Source organism: Anser brachyrhynchus (genome assembly GCF_964034855.1).
Source record: "Anser brachyrhynchus genome assembly, chromosome: 23".
NCBI classification, from domain to species: Eukaryota; Metazoa; Chordata; class Aves; order Anseriformes; family Anatidae; genus Anser; species Anser brachyrhynchus.
In genome coordinates, this window is record NC_137716.1 from 4,174,197 (window position 1) to 4,199,858 (window position 25,662).

At 39.7% G+C, this 25,662-nt stretch overlaps 2 protein-coding genes across 12 annotated transcripts in view; one reads left to right on the forward strand and one right to left on the reverse strand.

Moving 5' to 3' along the window:
- MYO9B (myosin IXB) overlaps positions 1–17,732 on the reverse strand; it is a 46,087-nt gene extending 28,355 nt beyond the window's left edge. For 8 of the 11 annotated variants that reach the window (XM_080566044.1, XM_080566043.1, XM_080566041.1 and 5 more), the window contains exons 1-3: positions 17,596–17,732; positions 11,078–11,187; positions 6,884–7,777 (exon numbers count right to left, since the gene is read on the reverse strand). In XM_080566044.1, the coding sequence (XP_080422170.1) occupies positions 6,884–7,720 (837 nt within the window). In that variant the 5' untranslated portion in view covers positions 7,721–7,777; positions 11,078–11,187; positions 17,596–17,732. Of the gene's footprint in view, positions 1–6,883; positions 7,778–11,077; positions 11,188–16,616; positions 16,736–16,819; positions 17,013–17,234; positions 17,464–17,595 lie in introns of those variants that run through there. The other 3 variants (XM_080566037.1, XM_080566038.1, XM_080566039.1) reach the window with 3 other exon arrangements.
- A 17-nt stretch (positions 17,733–17,749) lies between these two features.
- Positions 17,750–24,740, forward strand: HAUS8 (HAUS augmin like complex subunit 8). Its single transcript, XM_080566090.1, has 10 exons — positions 17,750–18,438; positions 18,520–18,575; positions 18,872–18,968; positions 19,676–19,789; positions 20,253–20,335; positions 20,993–21,064; positions 21,548–21,706; positions 22,728–22,869; positions 22,959–23,100; positions 23,836–24,740. The coding sequence occupies exons 1-10, from the start codon at positions 18,369–18,371 to the stop codon at positions 23,954–23,956; spliced, it is 1,056 nt and encodes a 351-aa protein (XP_080422216.1). The 5' UTR covers positions 17,750–18,368; the 3' UTR covers positions 23,957–24,740.
- The last annotated feature ends 922 nt before the right edge of the window (positions 24,741–25,662 follow it).

Here is a 25,662-nt window from a genome sequence, read left to right on the forward strand (position 1 = left end):
TGTTCAGAGGCTACCAGAAACACGCAAAATAAAACACTTCCTATAAGCTGGGAGAATTACCACAATTCTTTGGACAAACATCACTCTCAATCTGAAGGCATAAGCTTCAGGAGCTTTTCCTGTGCAGGGTGAAAACAGACCCTGTTGTAACTTCAGAAAGTCGGTGGGTTTCTGAAGAGAAGATTTCTGCCCAGCAGTGCTGACCGAGGCTGAGTTCAGCCTGCCGGTTTCTAGAGACCCTGCTACCCGTGCTGCACTGCAAACAGCATCCCCACTCAGATCTGTCAAAGGCGGCATTGAGCAGAGTCTTTTTGTACCTACCACCCAACAACTCATTTACATACTTCTTTCTGTTTCTTTTCCAGAGCCCACGTTGCATAAGCAGCATATGAATGTACTTATAAAATCCCGGCCAACTCCTCACAGCTAATGAACAATATCAAACCAAAAGTGGAAGTCCAGCAACATAAGCACAGCAAATTCTCAGCTCTGTAAGTCCTCTCCCACTGACGCTGGCTCAGCAAAGATCATCCAGCTTCTCTTTTATTGTATTATAAAAAAAAATCTCTTGCAGTAAAGCTTTGCCAAGCTGCAAAGTAGTGGACTTGCAAATTCCTCCTGTAAGAACATCTTTTCAAGAAGTTTTCTAACTCAAGCCCCCAGTTAACCATCAGTTTACTAGCGATATTACAGAAACCAACACACAGAACAGCTACACTTGGAAAATTATTATTTTTTTTTAATAATACATATTTTGGCATTATAGAGTTAAGAAATCCCATAACCCTGGCTTCCCGAAAAACTTCTCTTAGTGATTACTCATGTAAGCGATAAATGCAGTTTAAAACTAAAGGCTCTCATGATCTCATGTGTCTGGTATTTAGTCAAAGCATACAGCAAATTCTTAACAGCTGATCTAATATTATCAGTTTTTAGAAGAGTTTTCATGTACTGAATAGTTTTCTCATAAAAGCCTTTAACATCCACAACTTTCTCAAGAACATTCCAAGTCACTTAACATTTCGGGTGGAAGGTTGCTTTTTCCTTTTTTTTTTTTTTTGTAACATTTAATTCTAGACCTAAACTCCCGTCACTGCTATCATATTCTTCAATATACTTTGATGAGTTAGCTACAGAAGAATTGACATTACTGCCTAAAATCAGAAAATTGCAAAAAAATTTAAATGTTTTCTATTTAGCAGTTAGATATCTTTAACTGAATATAGCTTTATCCTAGAGAAAGCAGATTAGAGGTAAGAATTAAGCTCCCATACTACCTAGCCACTGCTCTGTGTAGAAAGCATCTTTCATGGATAACTCTAGCCAGGTGTTCTATACACAGCTCAAATTCAACTGAAATATCTCCCTGGGTTGCCTTCACAGAAAGCCACCTCTGTCTTTATAAAACAAATTCGGAAGATGTGAAAGGACAAGATACATTTTCAGCTAAAGAGAAGTAATCATTTGTATAACCAAAGTTATTTACTGTTTTCCCTGGTGAATGCGTGAGGAGACAGATAAAACTGAAAAACTAAAACTGAACCACTCCAACGCAAAATACTAGCTACAGAAAAAGCGGGTGAGGTGAAAATAGCAGACCAAGGCCGGCAGGAATCCGAACTGGGATGGCCTATTCTGGGACTCAGGAAGTCATCCAACCCACCCCTTCACCTTGAAACGCGAGAGGCGTGAGCCGGAGGCTGCTATAGAAAAAGCTGCCACTGTTGTTGCAAGAGTTAACAGCATTCAGAAAAAAAGCCAAGGTCTCATTTGCTGTAAGAAGAAACCCCCAAACTACATGACATGGTCCACCTCCGGAACAGAACTAAAAACCTTATTTAATTCCTTTACAAGAATTGCCAAAATCTGAAAAAGCTATCAGAGTTTCTATGTAAACCACTCTAATCCAGGGCAAAACCACCACTCTTTTAAGGCACCAAATGACACTGAACAATCAAATTGCATGCCCTGGAAGGGGAAATGACTACTTCAGAGTTGAACTCAGTTTTGCAGTGGTCTTCACAAAAATGCTGCAAAATATCCACTCGCCAAGGTGGAAGTTGCAGCATTCATGGTAATTTTGCAACTCTGGGTGCTGTATGAACTCCTGGGGAAGGAGTTTCTTATTATTAGGAACAACCCTAATAATAAGACTGTATAAAGGACAAGGTGATTTTTCCCAAGAGACACGTGCAGCAGGGAAAAGTAGGCAACAACACATTTCTCCAAAAAAGAGACTAGCAACAAGGAAGTTGCATTCCTTCTCTGATTATGATTCTTAAAACAAACAGATGCAGATAATAGCCTCAAAACAACTACTTTGGCCTAAATAGAACTGGCTACGCCCACTAAATATATATGCAGACTTTTATGGAGAATGCAAACACAAACCAGAGTTGAGGCAGCACTAAGCTTAAGCCAGTCCCATACAGAGCCACATGTACAACAGGACTGAATAAAGAAAGCAGAGCTGAGAGCAAATTGCTTTATTCTGGTTTCCAAAGAATGGTAAAACATAAAAGTTTGCTTTCTGCAAGGAAATTTAACAAGCTTTTAAATATACTCTCTTAGTTCTAGGAAATCTCCCTCCCCCTCCCACCAATCATGCTGTCAATTAACTAATTCATATTTAAAACCGCACTCTTTAGATAGGCACTTAATGAATACTTCCTCTTGGACTTTGCGTTTTATTTAGGTCTTAATTCTTTCCAATGAATGGGTCAGTGCGATTAGGAAATCTTTAAGGACACCGAATCCAAAGGGAAGTAAATGCTTTTCAAAATAATACACTGAAGTTCGGACAACTACAGTGTTTCCATCTACCCACCTCTCCTCACCTTCTATTTCAGAGGGAAACAAAATTCTCAGTGCACTAAGAAAATAACTTTTGAAATAAACCCAAGATACTAAAGGTTACAATTTGACAACAGACAGCTAGCCAAGTGCTTTGCTGCCAAAAGAGGAAGCTCTGGCTCCCTCTTATTATGTCCCTTGCCACATGCTCTCATCCCCTTGCTTAATTTTCTGCCATTTTACTCATTTAATTGCCCTGAAGAATCTGATAAGTGCTAGACACAGTGCAAACAAAGCACAGAGAAAGGGAAAGCGGGCTTCCCACCATTCACCGGCAGCTCACATCTGTCAGGTCACTTTGTCCTCACACTGTACCTCACTTGTACCAGAGCTAAGTTGGATTTTTAGCTGAGTTATCCAAAAAAATCAAGTGTTTTATTTTTGTTTTGTGTGTGCGTTTTGTATTTGTACAAGCTGGATGGTCAGATACAGCTATCATGGTAAATGACTCTTACCCTATATTGTAATAAAATTTATCAACACGTTTATAAAAGCTTCTACTTATTTTAGAGTTGTAGAGTTAACATAAAAAGTTCAGAGTCTTAGACTGTGCGTTTTGTATCGCATGATTTACAACATTTTTCCCTAGTGAAAGAAAAATACAAATTTCTTGGAAACTTAATAGCTGTGCATGGAAAGGTTTAACCGTCTTGCTTGAGACTCTATAAACTAAACAATGGTTTGATTCACTATTCCCAATTTGACCCAAATAATAGTTCCCAAATGTAAATTCCTTCCTAGGACTTCAACCGTAAGCTAACTGAATGTAACAGTTCTGGAAGGCACAACTCCAAGTCAAGGAGCTATACTTTAGTCTCTAAATTTAGAGAAGGATAAAAAAGTCAGGAGTATCTAGCTTTATTTTCCTGCCAGTTTTTAAGAACCCACTCTTCACTAAAGATGATCTGTCAGCCTGGAGAAACAATTTAAAAAAAAAAAAACAGAGAGAGAACAATTCATATATAGCTAAGGCAACTGTGTCTTAGGAACTGTTTTTACACGGTAAGCTGCTGAAAAACAGCACAGAACAAGACACGTGGCTTCAGGCTGTGCTGAAGCATCGGTGTCCCATGGAAGCAAACAGATTTTACAACATTCTTTTTGTCTAGAAAGCTGCAAGCAGCACCAAACATAACCAGAACTAGTGCAAGTTACTACGGCTTGTTCAACCCTCATTAGTAAGTGTTATAACAGGTCAAACTCTAGTGCCAAGGCTGAGCAAGGAGCATCTGAGGATGAGAGGCTAATCCATGACCAGCCTTCCTTTCACTAGGGCACACAACGTCAATCCTGCTAGTACCACATTTAATTTTTGACCTGTCCTGTCTCGGTTTCCTGTATTTCATCTCTCAGATGTTTGAGAAGTAATATCATTCAACTTCCAAGGTCGCATCTCCTTTCATGGTACAGCTCCAACTCCATTCTTCAAAGTCTAGAAATTGTGAGTAAGGGGCTAGAGTATTAACTGTAGTTTAACTTCAAATTAACTACAGCTTTGTACAAAGACGAGATAGCCACCACAGAAGTGGGATTTGGTAAGAAATACATTTCCAAGTTCCCTATGTATGCGATAAAATTATAAATCAACCCTTACAGTAAACTGATGTTGCTCACCTCTCCTACACTAGGAAGTTTGGCTTTAACTCCCTTGAACTTTTACAAAAGGTCAACCTATAAACAGACTTTTTTTTAATTAGGTGTCAGGAAAATTAGAGGTGACTAAAAAGAGGAAGTCCTGACCCAAAATGCAGCCTAATTTTACATCATTAAAGTTACGGAGACAGATTTCAGTCAAGAGGACAATTCATCTGTGGATACCCTTTCTTGAGGACTCAAAATAAAACATTCTCAAATATTTCAGGCACACTACAAATTTGTTGAGGCAAAAAATCCCCTGAAACACCCATTTAAGAAAAATTCCCTTGTACCACTTCAGTTCCGTTAAGTAAAAACCCAAATGAGTCACGTACTTGGATTTAAAAGTGACCAGCTGAACAGAAGAGTTTTTCAGCAGTTTAGCTTCCACAAAGCAAAATAAGCTTTGGTGCATTCCTCCTTGACATCGAGATTTGACTTATTTTTTTTTCTTGAATTGCTCTTACTAAATGGAATTGCACAAGAACAACCATAATTGGGAAAACTGGAAGCTTCACTGCCCAGCAAATCTGCTCTGCAGCATCCAAATGAGGACAGTTTGATTTTACATCTCTGTGACCTAAACCTATTACAGCTTTTTGATGCTCACTGCAGCTATGTCAAGAGAGAAGTACATTAAAACAACCCTAAGCAGAGTTCTACCATGATCACAGGCATCCCAGTGACTCTTTTTTGCCTGGACAAATCTTAACTTCACATCTATATTTTTCAGAAATGTTTCTTTCTCCTTAATTTCAAGTTAACGAGCAATACTTGTAATACAAAAATGTATGTTCAATTCTGAAAGCTGTTTTAAGATTCAGATGTTCCTACGTTTCTGGCATTTTGACCCTTCACCTTTTGCAATATTTGGCAGGACAAGCTTATGGTGAATCAATTTATAACTAACAAACACCCTCAATGATGTAGAATGAGAAGTTTGAGAATTTCAGAGAAGGACCTCTCATTTCAGACAACACGTACTCCAACAGCAATGTTAGAATCCATCTGGCAAATTTGAAAAACATTCAATCGGTTATCGTATTTCTAGCTAGCATGTTTTCTTGTGAAATGCATGACAACGTGTTCAGTGGGTGGCTGAAGAACCCACAGTACTTCTGACAACCAGTCTTACTGTAGAAAATCACAAACATCTTTGCATGAAAATTCCCGACCTACGCTACGTTTACCTGAGACTCTGGCAAAGTTGTTAGCTTTAATTTTGAATCTAAGGATACATGCACCGCTCATTCAATGGACAAAATACCACACGAGATTTCACCTCTCTGCCCGCTCTGAGACAACTGTACCATGTCCTGCACACCAGGGTCTGAAACGGTTAATTGTATCAAAGGCAGACAGATCAGCTGATCGAACAGTGCTTTCCACAGTGACCCCTTCCTGTTTTCTATTTAGAACTGCAAACTTGAACTCCAGAAGCCAGCAAACCTCAAACAATCTTACTTCTGCTTTCAAGCAGCAGAAAGCAAGGCAAAAAAGAACTTGGACATATTCCTCATTCTTTACCGAAAAGCTTTCAAACCGTATTTATAAATGTAACATTTTAAAGTAACTCCATTGCATTTTCATATTTTTATTCAAAAGTTTGAAAAAATCCTTTTAAGAAGTCATTGTTACATTTGGAAATATTTAAACCTGAAAATTATAATAGCTGTGTTCAATCTCCTTGCTGCTCAAGATTCTGTTAATGGTGACCATAACATTTCAGAGTTTTCAGAGCTTTCAGAGTTTTTCTTTTCTTTCAAACAAGAAAAGGGGGAAGCTAAAGCCTACAAGATCAGATTAAGTTTGTCCTACCATTACCTCATGCAAGACAGTTGTTGTACCCCCTTTCATACGTTTAGTTTTGGTTTCTGTTGGAAATGATGTAGTAATTAAAAGCCAAAAGTGACTCTCACTTTCTCCCCAACTAACGACGTTACTCTTTTCAAAGCAAACATTTGGAGAAAGGAAATAACTCCCCCAAAAAGCGATTTCATAAAATGCTGCAGGACAGGCTTACACACAAAGACACAATTACGCTAAGCTGTGGAAAAACCTTTCTATGAAACGTTTACTTACAATTTGAGCAGTTTGATTCAACTGCCATGAAACTAAGACGGAAGACACAAATAACCTCTGTCCCAAAATGTTAGTGTTTACTGGTGGAAAGTTAAGTCAAATATCAACTAACAGCAACAGGAAGTGAACTGCACAGCAGGACGAATTAAGGAAAATCAATTAGGAGTCGAGCAACACAGACAAACATCAGTGCGACCCAGAGATATTTAAAGCCTAAGCCAAGTAGGTGAACCTCAAAAGTAGTATTCACCAGCCGTCATTTGAAGGTTTCAAGAAACAATTTTGACAGAAGGCAATTTTAGCATAAATTTACCTCCAGAACTGGTCCAGCTCCTAGAATAGTTCTCTCCACACCACTTGCGTACCCTTTCTGGCTCAGTGCTGTGAGGCAGTGAATTAAGAAGTTTGTGCTTTGAGTTTTTCCAGAGCCACTTTCACCTGATATAACTATGCACTGATTAATATGTTTTTTAAGCATTGTGTGATAAGCCACATCAGCAATGGCAAAGATATGAGGCTCCAACTTCCCAAGCTGATGGTTCTCATATAGCTTGACATATTTAGGATTATAAATGGGCAAGAACTTGAAGGGGTTAATTGCAATCAAAATACTTCCTGCGTAAGTATAAATTTTGTGTTTTAGAAAGCGACATTTGAGATTTTCTAGGAGTGTTTTCTCTGTTAAGTTGGGGATATTGCACAAGTCATCAAAGTCCTCCTGATGCCATGGAAGAAAACCTCTTTCAACCAATCGTCGAGCATCCGTCTCCTTGGAAAGCAGTTGCATCTGGGCATATTTGATGGTCCCATCAGTGTTCCTTTCTTGCAAAAGAAAGTAGTACCCATCCTTTTGAGGATGCTCATCCTGAGCACGGCGAGGCCAAAGTAAAACTCTATGAACAGGAGAATCATTTATATCAAGTACCCATTCTTCACCACCGGATTCTTTCACCTCCACAAGCACGTAATGTTTTGAGACATCCAAGTTTAAGATATTAATCACATCCTTGATGACATCTGAAGACGTGGTGTCCTTGGTTGCTGTCACTTTGCAGCATGGAGCACTTTCTGTCGAGAGTTGGGGGTAAATATGAAGATTATAGACTGCCTTTGCCTGGCAAACTGCACTGTCAGCATCCGTTAAACTCATTCTGCCCCAAAATGGGCTTCAGTCTTCCACCCCTGCTCAAGATGCAGTGCCCATAGTCTAAAAAAAAAAAATAAAAAATTAAATGAAATAAAAAAAGAAGAAAAATAAGTGTTACAAAAATGTGTACAAGACATACTAAGGCAAGGTATTATTTTCTGGAAGACAAAAATAAGTTATTAAATAGACAAGTTATTAACTTAAGAACACTATTTATGAACATTAGGGCTTATTTCAGTCTGTTTAACCTATTCCATGGAATGAATAACCATAACAATATCTATCCTCTTTGTACTTTTGCTTCTATTCCCATACCACCCTCTCCTCCCAATTACAGCAGCACAAGCTTTTTTTTTTTTTTTATGGCCACAAGGCAAACTGAACTGGGATAAATGTCTACATTAAAACTTCCTTGTCTCCACAGGTTAGTTTTAACCCAGGTGATTTTCCTGATGACCTGGTTCTCTGTATGGCTACACAAACATTTATTCATCCTCCCACACAAACTCTCCCCTAAAGCTGCGCGAGCAACTTGAGGTAGAAACAGTTTGATGGTTTCTTAAATCAGAAGTGCCATGAAAGACAGCAGAAGGAACAGGGTATAGGTGCAAGGAGGAAGACAGTTCTAACAGTGCAATTCACACTTTTTTCTTTTTTCCCTGACCTCTTTTCATGAAAGCTACAAGACAGGTATGATATTTACCACATTCAGCTTTAGGAAACTGCCTAAAACTGAGCAGTGCAAATACTGCTGTGATCTCCTTCTAACCCTGCACACCATGGTGATTTCTTGAGCATGAATAATTTACCCAGAAAAGAGACTGCTAATTTCACTTGAGTCAACCACATCCTTGGTTCAGAAAGGTTCGATCTTGACTCTTATCTCCTATTTTAGGTGACACAGTAAAATTAGTCTTATTGCAACTACATTTCAGTTCAGCTAACGAGATCCCAAATAACCCAGTTCATTCACAAGCCTTTATACCTAATCACATCAACCTTATCCTTACTAGATTTCAGCAACCTCATTCATGAGACTCCAAAAATCATCTATTTCTTTTGCTTTTACTTCCTGTCACTCCTCCCGGAGGCCAGCAATCTACCTTCAACCTAACAACTGCCTCAAGGAAGTCAACCTCCTTCTTACCGCCAAACCTAAAAGCCTCTAGACTTTAACAATCTGTGCCTTTGCTGTTGGGTGACTTTTCTCTCAACTGAGAAATTTGGTACACCTGGATTACCAGGGCTAGGTTTGATTACATTGATAAATTAACAAACTGTTAAAGTAATGTATGTAATAGAAGGGTAAAGAAGCACTCCCTTTTTTTTTTTTTTTTAAACAATCCATAAAACTTCATACCCAGAACACCATTTAAATTTTTGTCTCGAGAACAAAAGCATTCTAATTATATAGCTACATACTGAATATTCAAAAAAAAAAAGAAAGTGGCAAAGAAATGCTATTGGCCAATGAAGTTGCTTTTTGCCACTAAAGAACTGAACAGGAACTTGCATAAGGCCACAGAGAGCAATCATTTCAAATTAAAATCAGCAGAGCTGGAAACATTTAGCTGCCACTTCCACTGCAAGTAATGAATCACTTCAGAGAAACATATGACATAGCTCTGCCTCATGAACAGCCTCAGAGTAGAGAACGGTGCTTTAAGGGAATTCTGAACAGTAAGCTTTCAGAAGACACTGTTGTGCAAGCTAGGTCATTCTTAGCGGCTACTCCTCAAAAGGCAGGCTGAGCAAGCCAGACACAGAAAGACAAACCACAACACATCTCTGCTCAGGCTATACGATCCCTCAGAGAATGGTTTCCTGCCCTGTTAAATTCCTCATTCATTAAGAAGGCTTATTGCAAGAACTTGGTGATAGAGAAGGACGGACCAGTGAGCTCTAAGTTCCCCCTCCATTTTCTGTGATCATCACTGACCAGTAAATTGTAAGACTGAAGTATCTTTGAAGGAATTACACAAGCATAAAGCTTTCTTAACCTACAGAAACTCAAACATTTTAACATTCAGTAGAACCTAGACTGCTGTTGCTGCTCATAGGGAAGATGTATCTGGAGCACTGACAGGAAAAAAAAAAAAAGAACAGTGACCATTTTCCTTTCAAGCTGGCTGGCTAGTTCAAGGGAAACGGTCTTGTGCAGACTTCCTTTTTTTTTCTTTCCCCCCAACAACTAGTTTCAGACACACAGTCTGCTACGACAGAGGAAGTCCCCTCAGAGAGCCTTTTGACCAGAACAGCACCCTAAGAAGTGTGGCACCAACTTTTTGCCCACACAGAAAAGCTGAACCTAGGTGCTAACCTCTGGCTGCACTGACAGACATTTCCGAAGCTCACCTCATGTCAGCTACCAACATATATCTGGTACATTGCTCAAGACTTCCACATCACACTTTCTAAAAAGGAAACCAGAACACAAATGGCCTCTCTTTACTACTGAAAAACCCAGGCCAGGATATTTACAGCAAGTAACAACGTGATAGATGGCAGTCTCTGCTCAGGTGTGTCTGACTGAAAAACTGGAAAGAGAAAGACTGGCTCATCCTAAAGAAGAGATTTCTGGCAAAGCAACATGCAGACATCAACCTTAACATCTTCATGCTACATACAGATTTCTGAATTATGCAGTCATCAAGCAACTTGATGGAAGTTAAAGCATGCAAGAGAGTTCTGCTTCCCCAGCCATCACCCTATAAGAATGATTTGGAAGATAAGCTACAGTAGAAAGAATTTGCTGAAACATGATTTCAATGTACAGTCATATCTGCAGTAAACAGAAATACAGTCAGCATAACACTGCCTCTTTTTAACCAGATATGAAATCCAGGCACTGCTAGCCTGCTTTTGACAGCATTGAGCTTTGAGACTGCTCTTTCACCCAACAATAACTTAGAACAGATATACTCTTTTGAATCATTTATTACTGATGATGAGGCTTCAAGGAAAAAAAATGAAATTCTAGAAGTATTCTAGAAGGAGAAGCAGCACCCAACTATTATTATTTCCTTTTAATCAATTGTCCTTTTGTTATATATGGTTTATATGCCTAAAAAAAGCAACAAATGTGTCCCAGGTGAAAAAAAAAAAAAGATTACTTTTAAATTCTTCTATCCAAGAATCAGAATATCTAAAATCAGAGGTTTGAGGAAAAACTGCTGCTTTGCAATTAACGTGTGATTTTTCTTAGGCTATCAAATTTGTTTGATAACAACACTGCTGGAAGAGACAGACTTTGGTACACCTCTGACCTCATCCTAAGCAGCATTTTGAATAATAAAATTAGATCATAAAAATAAAGGAGAATACACAGATAGTAAGAAGAACAGATAGTAACTTGGCTACCTGATGAGTCCCAGTATTCAATTACAGACGGATTATCATCAAGCAAATGGAGGATTAGATTCTAGTGAAGTTGGATTCCTGGCATCAAAGTAAATATTTTCATCATGGTTCTAAAAGAAAGGAAAAAAGAGTTACTGATAAGGAATGCATCATACACAGATTGAGAAGGCAATAAGTAATCAAAAAGCTAATTAAATGATACAGCTCTGCCAGATAGGAACAAGTGAACAAATTCCAGCTGAGTTCACAGGTAAACAACTTCAGATTTACTTAAGAAGCAAACCACACCAGGGGGATGGAATGGGAGCTATCCTGAAAAGCAGTAACTGAGGCAAGCCTGAAAAGCATAGTGGGTAATCATTTAAACATGAGATTCCTGTGTAACAACACAAGCATAACAGTTACTGTAAATCCCAGATGCACATCAAATGAATATTTAGTCAGGTGGCCATTCTACCTTTGTACTCAGGAGGTACACGACCGATACCAAATCTAGAATACACCCAAAATTCAAGTAAGACGCTGACAATAACAATAACAATGTTAGAAAGTACCTCCTTATAGCAAAATACTCTAGAAGCTTTGTCTATAAGAAGCACGCACCGTAGACTGATAGCGGTTTAAGTCCTTGCATGAGGAACTAAAGTTTGATAATGTTGACCAGTCTGGAGGACAAAACTATAACAAAAGCCTGTACTGGAATTCAAAGCTAGACTAAGTCAGTGAAACATAAGACATAAACGTCACCAGAAGGCTACCCTCTGCTGCAGAAACTTAACTGACAGTAACGATGAGGCCTGCTAAAGGTCTTTTTAGAAAGTCAGCCAGTCCTCAGTTTCAGATATGCTGTACAGGTGCTACAGTTAACTAGGCACCACCCTCATTTATGTTGAACAGTCTGAACAATCACTCCTTCTGATTTTATGATCTATAATTACCTAGAGTTTTGTTTAAGCAATCTAAATACTTATTGCTTCTATGAAATTTGGTCCATCAAGAAAGCACGAGCCTGAATTCAGGTGCAGAGAATACTGGAAGAAAAAGGAGAAATGCAAGAGTATAAGGTAATAACGAAACCATAATGGTCAGCATGCAAAACAGCAAGCTCAGGAAAACAGCAGCCTAACCACTGTTGAGTTCTTTTTGTAGGAGATGGAAATTTCTGCAGTTATCTCCATTTCTTTCAGTACTCCTCCTTATAAGAAGCTCCTTGCAAAATATGGGAAAAAACAAAGCTGTGTTAGAGAATTTAATAAGTGGGAGGCAGAAGCTGGCATTAGGTGAACATCAACTAATTTTAGACTTCACATTCAGACTCCTTCCTGTTTTCCTTAAAATGTTTTACTTTGTACAAGCCTCTAGTAGTGCAAGTATGCCTCTTCATAGCAATTAAAGTTGACTAAGTACAGCTGTCAGCATCTGCAAAACAATAAAGTGTTATTTTTCACCATACAGGTGCAAACACGGGGGAAGAATTAGGCAAGCTGGGCGAGAGAAAAAAGTCAAAACAGAAGTTAGAAACACAAAGTTTTTGATTCTAATCTTTTATTCAAACCATTACACTGTATTACTTCTGTGGTATGAGTGGGGCAACAGCTGCAAGGGATTAGCATATTAAAAGATATAGAGATACATGATTTGCACCCTTCTAACAGTGGTTTTGTTATGCCAGTTTAACACATGCAATTTAACAGTACTTATTTTGAGCAAGATGAAAGAGAAATGGGAAATCTTGTATACTGCAAGACAAATTTAAACACAAGGTACTGGTTAGAGGCTGCCTTTACTCAGTTATCCTAGCAGGGTAATTCCAATAGGTCTACAAAAATGGAAGCAAGTCCACACAACCTAAAATCTCTTTTCAGGATCCACTACCCCATCTTTGCGAACCTACAAATGGTATATTTGTCAGTAGCACTAACATAAAATGTCTATAAGACAACAGTCTAAAGCTATATTTGTTTTTAGATTGCCTATTAATTATTACTTTCGCTTGCTTATAAAACAAACAAAGCCACACATAAAACCACTGGGTTTACCAAACAACAATCCAACTGAAAGTAGGCTGCACTATTTAAGTTTGTTGTTGTAGGATTGACTACATTTGCCACTTAAATCACCAAATAGGGCAACATTTCAAGTAACTACTTTAATACTTTAAGAAAGAAGGCATACTAAGCTACGTGATTTATCATCAATCTGTAATTTTACTCCTCCCCACCACCCCCAGCAACATTACTAGGAATAGAGAATAGTCAAATTCTACATGGTAATTTTGATGATATTTTCTAAATGTCTTTAAGTCTCCGTCAAACTAATGAATTTTCATAATATGCATTAAAGACAACATTGCCTATTTAGTAATGTTGTAAAATTCTAGAAAAGAACTTTTCCCCAATCAGCGCAGGGTATCCGTTTAGTTTAAATAAGGCCATAATTTGAAGCCACATGTTTAGTCAATGAATCATAGTGAGGCTAAAAAGGGAAAGCTACCATTACGGCAAAATTGTTGAGGATCGACTTTGTAATATTCCAGTTCTTCACATTTTCATGTACATTTCCAGTGCTGCATTCATCAAGCCGAAAGATCTGAGCTCCTCACATTGCTCATCAAGTATTTTTCAACACAGAAGTAGAAAGGTACCACAAGTACCTCTAATATTCTTGAGCACCAGATTTGCCAATTGCTGTCCCAAAAAGAGCCCCCTCCCTCCGATCAAACTGAAAATGTTTAGCAATTGCAAAAATATTCAGCTATCACTTTTCCTCAGTTTCCAAAGCAAGCAACTTCCAGCAAGATAACAGGCTACAGAGACACCCTAGGATTTCAAGGACCAGCTGTACTTTATAGGTAAGGCAAAGGCCTCAGCCCTTGCCTTACTTCACGTCATGAGGACACAGTTGTTGTTAGTTGAGCATTTTTTTCCCAAATATACCAGACATTTGTAGATTAATCTGAAAATTGCTCTGTGCTCTAGTAACATTTTTTTTTTTCTGTTGAACTTAACAACTCTTGAACCTTGGTTTTCTTTAAGTAAAGGCTCTTGTTTTCTACTCCAAAAGGCGTAGTTCTGAATGGAGCATGCGAATTTACAACACATTTGTTACTACTTTTTGCAGTCAACCCTGCCAGAGAAGTTCATGTATGCAACAGACTGCCTAACAAAGGAGAAGCTGGCCTGCAGTGCAAGTAATGCAATGTAATACAGGAAAAAGTCAAAGAAATTACCTCCATTGCAAGCAGTTCCTTCTCAGTTTCCTTCTCTCTCCTCCCTCTGGCCCTTGAGACCTGATCCCAATCTATGCCGTCAACTCATCTAAGATGCAGGCCAGACTTCCTCTGAATGGCTCAGACGCACAATTTAACCTCAAGACAAGGCTATCTTATCAGGCTCACAGTGACTTTAAAGGCCTATAGCATGTTATTAACTTACACTGAGTGCAGTGTCATAGCTACAGATGTGCTCTTGAGTATGATTCAGAGGAAATGAAAACGTGGCCTTGTTGAGAAAAGAAGGACTGGAGGCAAAGCAATCGAGGGTGCTAGCGGCAAAGAATGGAAGTCAGAAGAAACTCTGAGACAATTCTCACAACCTTTCATAGTTGTCTTAATTTCATCCTGAATGTTGTTACACACATCAACAAAGCAAAAATCTTACTGGTCTAATGCTACAACTGCACTGATAAGAAATTATCTTAAGAAACTTTAGGCTGAACTTTTGTGTGAATTGGGGAAAAAAAGAACTGATTCATCAGCAGCAAAACCTGTGTGTGTCAAACAGTTTTAAAACCACTTTTTTTTTTGTTAAATACTGTTGGTATTTTAAGGAAGAAGTTTTGCTAGGATCTGCATTAAGTTGCATTTGGTGACACAGCATCAGATACAAACAACACAATAAAGCCTAGATAAAAGAAACTCTACCAGCCACACTCAAGTCACTTGATATATCAAGAAACCATGATATACCAGAAACCAAACCTCTGAATTTTCATTTTTCTGAAATAATGGCACTGCTAAACCCTTTCAGCAGACAAATGATCTATTAAACTAGCCACCTATTAGGAAAATAAATCCTTATAAGCATCTCTGGATTGACTTCTTGATATTAGTTTTGGACAGTTTTCTCCTTAAAAAAATAAGCACTTTTTTTTTTTTTTTAATAAAAAATTAATCATGACACACGAACCCTGAAGTGCTACTCACTGATTAAAGTTTTTAAAAAGACTTGTGGTAGTATGTTTTTAATTGGCACCATCCACAGGTACATGGTCCATCTGAAAAATACGCATCATATTTAACCACATTAGACGGTGTTGTCTCAATAAAATGTAAACAGAATTGACCAAAAAAAAAACTAAAAGTCAGAGGGAAAAGATAGGCAGAGTAAGCACATCTTGTTTCTTAGAAATGTGAGTTAATAAACACCTTCAGCCTTCAAATTCACAAAGAAAAGTACTGAACCACGGACTTTTTGTTGAATCATTTTTTCACTATTTTCCTTGACTGGTAAGATAGCTAACAGCATTACATCTTTCAGGAATTTTGCCTCTGTAAATTCCCAAGATACGAGAACCCTATCTCATGGCTGCCTCACCTCCCCCTGTGTCCATCTAGCTAAGTAAAGACCATATCTAGCCAAAATAATATTGAGCTACATGCACATGAGTCAAAGAGTTATTCACACACAGGATTATTCAAGAAGTCTAACGTTTGAATCATCATTTGTCAGAAAACTCAGTCTGTACAAAGCATTACTTACTAAATGAACCTCACTTAAATTTTTCATCAGTTGTGTTTACTCTTCCTGAATTATTCAGTCCTACAAACGTTTTAGGTTCCACAGAAAAACACAGACCTATGAGTCCTCCCACTCTGATTAGACTATCCCCATTCGCAGACAGCTGCCCTGCCACCGCACAACCTACAATGTTCAACTAATAAAAAAATTAAAAAACACTTTTTGAGGCAAACGTTCAAGCATGGTGACAAAAAACGGCAGAAAAGCCCACACATATTTCACAGTTCTACAGAAACATTTCCATCGCATTACTGCAGTAACTCTCGAGTCTGATGGTAATGAGTTAACGCTTCTAATAAGGGAAACGGCCTTAGAAGCAGCAGCCTGAGAAGTGGGGGGGTGTTACAGGACTTTAAATGTAGGGCAGGTAAAGAACCTAATTGTTCCTGAAACTCAGAGAAAAAACTGACCAAAATTAACTCATCAGAAAAAAGCTACAGCGAATCTTGAAGTGAAGATATATTTATCTGCATTAAAAGTCACCCATACCTCTTTTCCTACATTAAATAGATCTGTTCCTGACAAGATTCAGAGCTAAAGACACCAAAGACTTACTGAGACCTGACAGGCGTGACACCAACGTACTGAGCTGGAACGCAGGGTTACCTCACACTGCTACTTTAGGGCAAGTCCCTCAGTCATGTATTCCAGCTAACAAACCTGAAATCAGAGGTCTTCTAATTACGCATAACAAAGTCTTATTTGCAAAGAGCTAGGTAGACAAACCGATACCAACCCACCTCTAGGAGTAACGTGGGAGGATACTGATGACATCTTTGAAAGGCTAATTACATCTGCCAGGAGCCTGAGATCATCTCCAGCCACTCATTTCCAGAAGGCAAAATCAAGGAACGCCGAACTCATTTGGATACAAAGAACTTGTCACTTCCCACAAATAAAACTTGCGAACAAAGCTGGGTAATAATTTTGCCAAACTACTTACAGAGTAATAGAAAAGTTTAAAAACAGTTGCAGGAAGTCACTTCGCATCAGGACCACACAGACCTGCGTCAGGCATGGTCAAAATAGCCATGAAACAGGACAATAAGAGCACTATGTTTAGGACAGTAGGAGTGCTACATGCAGTCTGCAATCATGCAACAAAAAGATGTCCCCAGCTTGCAATAGTTTGACTTTCCAGAGATTGCAAAACCAGCCTTACCAAGAGGACCTAGCACAACCCAGACACGAGCAGCTAGAGGCATACACCAGTTAGGCAACACGGTCGGCGTGATAAAGCACAGCCTCAACATAGCAGCAACCTTGATATCGTCAAGAGCAGCTCAAAAACAAACCAAAACAAGGACCCTGAGAGTTTGAAGGCCACTTTCTGAAAGTGCTGAGGTAGGAAAGCTTACAGGCAGCTCTTACTGGGCGTTAGAGACGCCAGAAGAGGCAGTGAAGCCGGCACACTGGAGATGGAGGCCAACAGCATGCCTGGAGGCAGTGAGGTCTCCCCGCTGCGCACCGGCAGCCTGGGGCGAGCTCCCCGGCCTCGGGCACGTCCAGCTCCCGGCACACCAGGCTCAAAACGACCCCCAGCAGCACCCTGCCCCTGCCCACCGCTCGCCCCCACCCCAGGAACCCCCTCAGGGGCAGTTCCCGGCCCCTAGCCGTCCCCTCAGGCACAGAATTCAGTCAGCGGGCGGAGCAGCGAAAGAAAAAGATGGAAAAAGAGCGGGCACCCGGGGCGCGGGGCCCGCGCTCCGCCGCCTTTACCTCAGCCGCCGGCGAAGCGCCGCCGCCGCCCGCCGCAGGCCCCGCTGAGGCGCCGCTTCCGGGTGGGAGGGGGGAGAGCGGGGGGAGCAGGGCGGCGCCCATTCAGCGCCGCGCCCGCACTGCGCGTGCTCCATCGTCCCCCCCCCTCAGCCCGGCGGTGTGAGGGGACGGGGCGGGAAGGGGGGGTTGTGGGGGACTGGTCCCTCTCATGGCTCCCAGTGCACCTCGGGAGCGGGCCTTCGCTGGCAGCTGGCAGCTTTCTGAGCCTGTGGTGGGTGGGCTCCTGTCAGAACCCCCCCTCACCGTGAGGGCTCCCGCCTCGGGGTCGCCGCCCGCCTCATGAGGGACAGCCCCGGTGTAGGCTTACTGAGCTCCACCAGCCGCCGCTGCGAGGCGCCGCCGCCTCACCCCGCAGCTTACCCGGGATATGTGGGGATCAGCTGCGCTGCGGGCTTTGTCGGTCCCTCACTGTGACCTCGCAGGCTCCTCGCGGCGCTGAGGGGAGAGCAGCACCCCCTGTGGTCGCAGCCTGGGTGGGAAGCATCCCCCTACCCCAAAAAAGCCCTGGGGGGGGGCCGCTGTGGAGGTGCCGGGTCTGCCCCGCTCCTCCGAGCCGCCGGGGGGTGCCCGGCTCCGCTGCGGCTTGGGGGCGGTGCTGCGCGGGAGCTCCAACGGGCCGGCGGCTGAGGGGAAGGAGCCGGGGGAACAGCGGCTGGGCGCCTTTCTCTTCGCTCGGAGCCAGCTGCCGGCGGCCCCTGCCGTGTTCCTGAGGGATGTCCTCGCAGGGCAACAGCTCCGGCGCGGCAGCGGCGGACGGGGAAGGGTCCGAGAAGAAGCGGAAAGGTACCGCGGGGTGCGGGGGGAAGCGCGCCCCGGCTGAGGCGCGGCGGCGGGCCCGGCAGTGACCGCTCTTTGCTCCTTCAGGAGGAAGAATCGTGAAGTCCCGCTACCTGCAGTACGAGAAGAAAGACCCCAAGAAGGTACTTGGGCACATCGTTGTGGGCTCGGCAAAGGATAGTAACGGTCCGAGGAGCCGCTCGGACTTGTGGAAGAGGGACCTAAGCAAAAGACTGCTGTCGTGACGAGGGAGGTGTTATGCATCACCAGATTGATGCGGATTGGGATGGGAATTTGGGACTGTATTCAGCTGACTTGCCAAACACCAGGACACCCTAAGATAGTAGCTGTTTATTGTCAGCATTCGAGTAGGATGTAAGAGATACTGCTGATTGTATTTACCACCCGCGTTCACTCATAACTGTTTTTTGATTGATAGGATACTACAGCAAATTCCTTTTCAAAGTCGATTTCTAAAGCACCTTCTGCAGTTAAACCAAAATCGGTTCCTTCTCAGAAAAGTAAAACTTCTGCTGGTAGGTTTTATTAGAAGAATTTGAAAGTGTTTTTTCTTTTCTGAAACTGTTTTTCCATCATGTGCAACTTCTAAAAACTCTAAAAACACCGTAAGGAGTGGTTTTATATTCTATCACGGCTAATTATTATTTGTATATGAAAGGAATTAATATATAAGAACGGTATGTGAGATTAAGGGGTGTAAACTGAAGTTCGTTATATTAAACTCTTATCTGGATATTCTCATAGAATATTAACCTGGAATTGAGTAATTGGGTTGTCTCAAATAAGCATGTCTCTTGCCTTTTCTGCAAGACTGAATTATTATTTTGTCCTCACCATTGTCCTGCTTCTTGTATTTAATTTTCTCAATAAACCCGGTATAAATGACCACAAATTCCTGTCAGCAAAATGATCCATTTGTATTTCTTCAACAAGAATTGCAAAAGAATTTTCTTGTGAGACCTTGATTTGAAAATCCTGAGGAAATAATGTGATTCCATTTTCATACTTGGGTGGTATAGTTCAACTGTAGAACGTTTAGGAGGATAAGATTCTGAATTACTTCATTTCAACGTAATTTAGGGAGTATACAAGTGATGTATAAAAAGAAAATGTGTACAAGTTTCTGTAAGGTTGCCCCTATATTAGGAAAAGCACACACAACTCTGAACTTTTGCATAATCTATTCTATTTCTTTTAGTTTGATAACAGCTTCTTTCTACAGGTGTTGCTTCTGGCTCTCTAAATCAAAGTAGTTTTGAGAAAAATGATTTGCAGTCCACTTTATTAGATGGAGATAAAATTACTAGACCAGACCTTGATCTTTCAGCTATTAATGGTGAGCTTCCACTTGTGTTCAATTTGTTCTTTTATTATTTTTAATGTATATGTTATAACTTGATTATAAGTAACCCTTATTTCTACTGTATTCACACAAGGTTGTTGTTAAATAAGGTAGATGTTATTTTAAAGTGTCTTTAAGAAGATGTATTGAGGCCTTCAGGGTTTAAGCTAACCTCTTGATTTTCAATATCTTTTTGGAGTGCTTTTTTTAAATTTAGGATCAAATATTAAAGAACAAAGTACCCTCAAGTAATTGTAGCTGATGGATGTTAGATTACCAGCCATTCTGAGAATTGTACCACATCTGCCTGGAACTGTCACTTGCAGCTAAATGCTTGTGATCCACGTCTTCTCATTAGTGTAATCAAAGCTGGAAGTAGAGCACAGAATCTGATGGTATGTTGACTTACCCTATGTACATTGGTAGAAAAGAGTAATAATTTTCTCATGTTATACAGATAAAACTACCCTTAAAAAGACTTCTGGTTCAAAATCTTCTTGCAAAAAAGATACGGGGACACGTGGAAAAAACCAGAAATCGGTAAGTCTCGCTACTTCCATTCGTTAAGTATCTTTATTTTGAAATGTGAGAAATGAAGATTTTCTGTTTCTGTAACCTTGGTAAAACTGTAAAGGTTTCTGGGATAATCTAAAGCTTTATGGTAGAAGTCGGGTGATAGGTCTGTTGTGCTGCTAGAAACATTTGTCTTGTCTCAAAATTTTACTTCAGTTTTACTTCAGTTCCTTGTGGTAAAGAATTTGCTCTAACTTCAGCATCTCTTCAGCTTGATTCTTTTTGTGTTCCTGTGTATGCTTTTTAGTTATTTCACATTATCTTTAAGTATTTTCTAACATGTTTTCTCAGAAAATTAACATTGATTCAACCTAATTTATAGTGCCTTATTTAGGAAACTTATTCAACATAGTACTGAAACTTCAAGTTCTGTACCTGTGTTTCAAACATCTGCTGAAAACAGTATGAAGAGTGGTGGAACAAAGAACAAATAGGTATATTTAGTTAACATGCATTGTGTTGGTTTTTTTAAATAAAAAAAAAAAACAACGCTTAATCTAGGTGACAGTAGATGATAATACCAATTGTGGCCACAAACTGGACTTTCAGTGATCTATTTACACACTGAAAATATAACTGTTTAAATATTAAAATTGATCTAGAATGTTCTTTTCTTTTTTAAAGAAATGTGATCCTGATGTTCTGATGGAAGTGCTGGGATCTCAGACACTGATTTTAACTTACCTAAGAGCAATGGTGAGTCAGTCGAGTATTTGGCGTTTCTAATTGAAAAGGAATTAAACAACTCTGGTGTCAAGTTCTTCTATGCATTCAGATCCCTAAAAGTTATTTTCATGATTTTACATGTTTATGGTTGTAAAACTACGTGACTTGCTTTGAAAACTCTCTTAAAGTGGGCTCTGTACCACTTTATTAAGCTCATGCTGGTTCTTCATGAAGTTAGGATAGGCAGAAGTTTCAGAAAAACTAGGAGTAAGTGTGTTTGGTGTTTGGTGTTGTAGCAGTAACTTTGTTCTTTGCTCATTCAGTGCTGTATACATATGTCTTCCCAAAAAATACTGGGGGAGAAGATGGATGGATAGCTTTAACTATAACACGCTGAGCTTATTGCGCAATATCTACAATTCCTTAATTGAGTGTTTTTGACCTGGATATGAGGCTTGCATTTGTTGTTTCAGAATATGTTAATTACTTATGAATATCTTTTGGATGTAATAGGCCGGAAAAGATGTTGCTGAGCTTGAGAAAAAAGCAGAAGAAAACTTGTTAATGTTGTGTGAAGAAAAGGAGAGAGAACAGGAGAAGCTCTATGAGTTGAAGCGTGAGGTTCTGCTCAAAGAGAGAGAGCAGAGACTTGAAGAGGCGTTAGACAAACAGGTAGGCTTTATTACAGTTCATTCTTCTCTTGTGTTTAAACAGTCCATCTTAAGAAGTAGTGTCTTCTCAAGAGAAGGTTTCTATGCTCCTGTGGCCTGCTGTGGTACAATTTTATGCATCTCAAATATCTACTTAATGTTGTGGTATGTCGTGTTCTCTAATAATTTAAACAAATGCCTTTGTCACATTTTGGTTGTCCCTCGTGGATAGGCAGGAAGGAGAAGTTAGAGAGCTATTAGGCAAGGAGCAGCAATGGTGCACAGGTTGCCACAGCAGCTTACATCTCCTGTGCATCGACTGTAAACATCTTAAAATTATGTTAACATCCTGCAAGTTATGCAATTACAGTTATGACTAGAGCCAAGATGCTAACCATTAAATGAGTAGTGAACATCTTCTGTCCTTTATCTGTCATCTTTTTATAAGTTAGACAGCAATAGTTGTGCTGCGGTTGGAAGAAGGCAAGTTTTTAATGTTTTTTTTGGACAGTAAATGAACTTAGAAGCTAAAGCCTCCACACTTTCTCAGCATTTTCCTAGTTTTGTTGTGTCAAATTGAAAGAGTAACACTTTTTGAGTAATTGACTTTCAAAACTGATCTTTTATGCTTGCTTAAACAAAATGCATTGCAAAAATTAAGACTTGTCTCTTGTGAATACACTGTAAGCTGCAGTCAAAGAATTGAATGTAAAGCACTTTACCTGCTATGTTGCTAGTACTTCTTGCTGCAGTAAGAAGGAAACCATTATTGACCTAGGCAAGGTAGGTAATGGAGAAAAACCTGTTAAACAGTGGGACAGGAATATCACACCACAGACTTTCTGAATTCTTCTGTCAATGTCAGAGTAGCATTTGTTTTTTTTTGTTTTTCTTTTACATACATATAATTCTGTAAATTGTTTTTCTGTATTGACCCAGACTAAATCACATTCTATATAGAGAAAAGCCACGTCATACATTCTGACTGTACTAGCAAAGTAGCTGCTTTGTGAAGAAGTCTTGGTTGGTTGTGTTCTTTTCAGATGGAAGTACTTTCTCCTCTTGTTGCTGTTTTGGGACGGTTTAAAGAGCAATACAAAAGCTTTGCAGCTTCCTTGGATGCTACTAGGCATGAATTACCCATGAGGGATATTCACATAGAGGGAGATATGCCAACATACCTAGGTACAAAAATTTCATTTCATTTATCAAGTACACTTTCACAATTTTTTTATATGTTAAATGAGATGTTTTTTACATCTCTTATATTGTAGATGAAATGCAAAAGCAGTTAACCATCACACAGGAACTTCTGGCAGAAGTTATGCCAAGCTACTCAGAAGAAAGTGCAAAAGCATGCAGTATACTGAAAGACGTTAAAGAGGTGTCTCAAGAACTGGATAAAGAGCTTCAAAGGTACTTACAACAATCAGGTGAAAAGACTCTGCCTAAATATTCAGAGAAAAATCAATTTATCTTACTCTTGAATCCAGAATGGATATTAGAGGATGAATTGAGTTTGTAGCAGACATCTCTTATTTCTGTCCCTACGCTACCTACAATGCAAAGTCTAACGTGCTGTTCTCTGGCAATTTTACTGAGAATTTCAGTGAGCATGTGCAAATGTGCATGAGAGTGGAGAACTACAGGAGGCAAAGCAAGCTGGAAGCACTGTGTTTGAATAACTGTACAAATATAACTGTTCTTGTTTTTCCTTCCTTCCCTATTAAAGTGTGCACTTTCCTTCTGTATTTGACATCATCCTTGGGGGAGGTACAAGGAGCACAAAATTATTTTTCTCCCAAGTATTGTGTCAACAAATACGAAGTATTATCACTGAGCACAAGGAAGAGAGAAAACGTGATAAATTTTCTCTCCTTCCTTCATTTCCCTGGAAGATAATACAACTGAACTCTTTGAACGCTGATATCCCGTGAAGCTACCCATCTCCCTCTCCTGCAAGGTTCTATTCCTCTTCTCCAAATTCTCGCCTTGGGCCTTTGAAGAGAACATTCCTATTTTACTTTTTTTTTTTTTCCTTCCAGTGGCTATATGGTAGGAGAATGATGTGTCTGTGTGCATAGTCTTTGTGGTTAAGTAAAAGTTGTTATCCTCCAGAGTAACTCATTTACCCTGCTTTATTTGTTCCAGGAGCTTCGCCCAAGTGCAGAACCTGTCATATGAAGTTAGTAAAGAAATTTCACTGCATAATCAAAGTATATGCGAAGACAATTATGGACTAGATGTTGTGAAACACTGGTACTTCAACTAAATTTGTGTATATAGATTTCATTATTTTTTTTTTTACTAACGGGTGGGTGCTAAATCAGTGTCATTAGACTTGTTATCTTTTTTTGCTTCTTGTCTTTGTTTCATACCTTTGCTTTACTTATGAACATACAACTTGTCCAGTTCTTCAGTTATACCAGAATATGAAAGCAGCAGCATGGATGACTAAACTAACATAAACATGGAATTTTCTCCTGCATGCTGCTCTGTAAGGAGACATCTTTTTTTAAATGTGCGTTTCTGTGGTGCCTTTCTCATCACTTGCTGCCTTGACAATATTGAAAGGTACATAATACGAAATCATTCTCTTGGCAAATATGAACTATGTGTTCGTACTTTACTTTATTGCAGCTGTTCTCAAGTGCATTGCTTTACATCTCTTCCCAAGATAGTGTTCCTTAGAGGGCAATGTATCAGAATAGAAATGTGGAACTGTATGTCGTACTGTTTGTTGATTTAGTCAGAAGGATCTGTAGGAATGTACAGCGTTGTACATCATTGGTGACTCAGTGAACAGCTTCTGGAGGAACTCTTAATTGTCCCTTTGTTTCTGGATTTGCCAAGAGGAAAAGCTATGTGGATAGCAAATAATGAGGCTGATGAATGGAAGAGGAGCCTGGTCACTTGTAACAAGTGGAAAGTTTTGGTAAATTGTTGCCTAATTGTCTTGGAAACAAGTTACTAAAACATATGCTTTTGTATTAACTCAAAACCTTCTCTTTAAGTACTTGATATTTTTACAATAAAGACTGTTTTCCACTGCTGTATGAAGAGCCGTCATGTTTGAAAATCTTCAATGATCTCCTAAAGAAGCTTTTGTTTCCATCTGGTTTTACATGGGGCTAATACTACACGATGTATATAGTGATGGACTTACAGGCACTAACCAGTCCCAGTGGCAAGCTGTGTCCTACTGGTACCTGAAGTGCTGAGGCCAGTAGATTCTGAATGTGGAGAAAAACCTCTAAATATTGAATAAGTGCCTGGATGAGACAAACAGCGAACATTATGAACATACATGCCAGATGTGGAAGTTCTTTAACATACTTTTTGTTTTAAAAGTGGAATGTGTTTCTCTATGAAAGACATGCTATACCCTGTATTTTGACCTATGTATCTTCTTTCTGTGATGTTTTGCTTTGTATTGTCAGCATAATGGTACATTTCTGGTTTAAGCTGTGTCTGTAAAGCTTTTTTGCCTGCTGAAAGAATACCTGGAGCGTTCTCCTTACACAACCTGAAGTAAGTGCTTTTAAATGCTATAAATGATTCAGGCTTTCTTCCTGCTATTAGTTAGTAAGGGTCAAAGTAAATTTCATCTCCCCTTAGCTTAATTCACTCCTATTTTTTACTATAGTAGTAGATGTGCAGTGCATTGGAATAGAAGTCCATGTATGACAAGCTATTCAGACTTTCTTGTATATAGTATCCGTATCATTGTTTCATAGCAGTTTATCCATGAGCCAGTGGGAGTTGTTTTAAGATGTTATCTGTTATTTCTTCTTCCTCAGCTGTGGTGGATGAACTGTATGTGATAGCTCACCTGCGTGTGCTGCCATTTAGGCCATGAGCCATAGGTACTGTAGACAGCATGATTGTATTCCTGGCCAGGAACGCGAGCTGCACCTACAAAGTTGGCCACTGGATGGGGAAATTTACCAAGCAGTCAAGTCAAGTTAGCTGCAAATT

What these genes read in the sequence shown, in the direction of transcription:
- HAUS8 (XM_080566090.1), top strand. Translation starts at nt 18,369, where the DNA reads ATGTCCTCGCAGGGCAACAGCTCCGGCGCGGCAGCGGCGGACGGGGAA. An exon ending in GAAAAGTAAAACTTCTGCTG is followed by an intron (nt 18,969 to 19,675) that starts GTAGGTTTTATT and finishes TTCTTTCTACAG; the next exon opens with GTGTTGCTTCTGGCTCTCTA. An exon ending in CTGGATAAAGAGCTTCAAAG is followed by an intron (nt 23,101 to 23,835) that starts GTACTTACAACA and finishes TATTTGTTCCAG; the next exon opens with GAGCTTCGCCCAAGTGCAGA.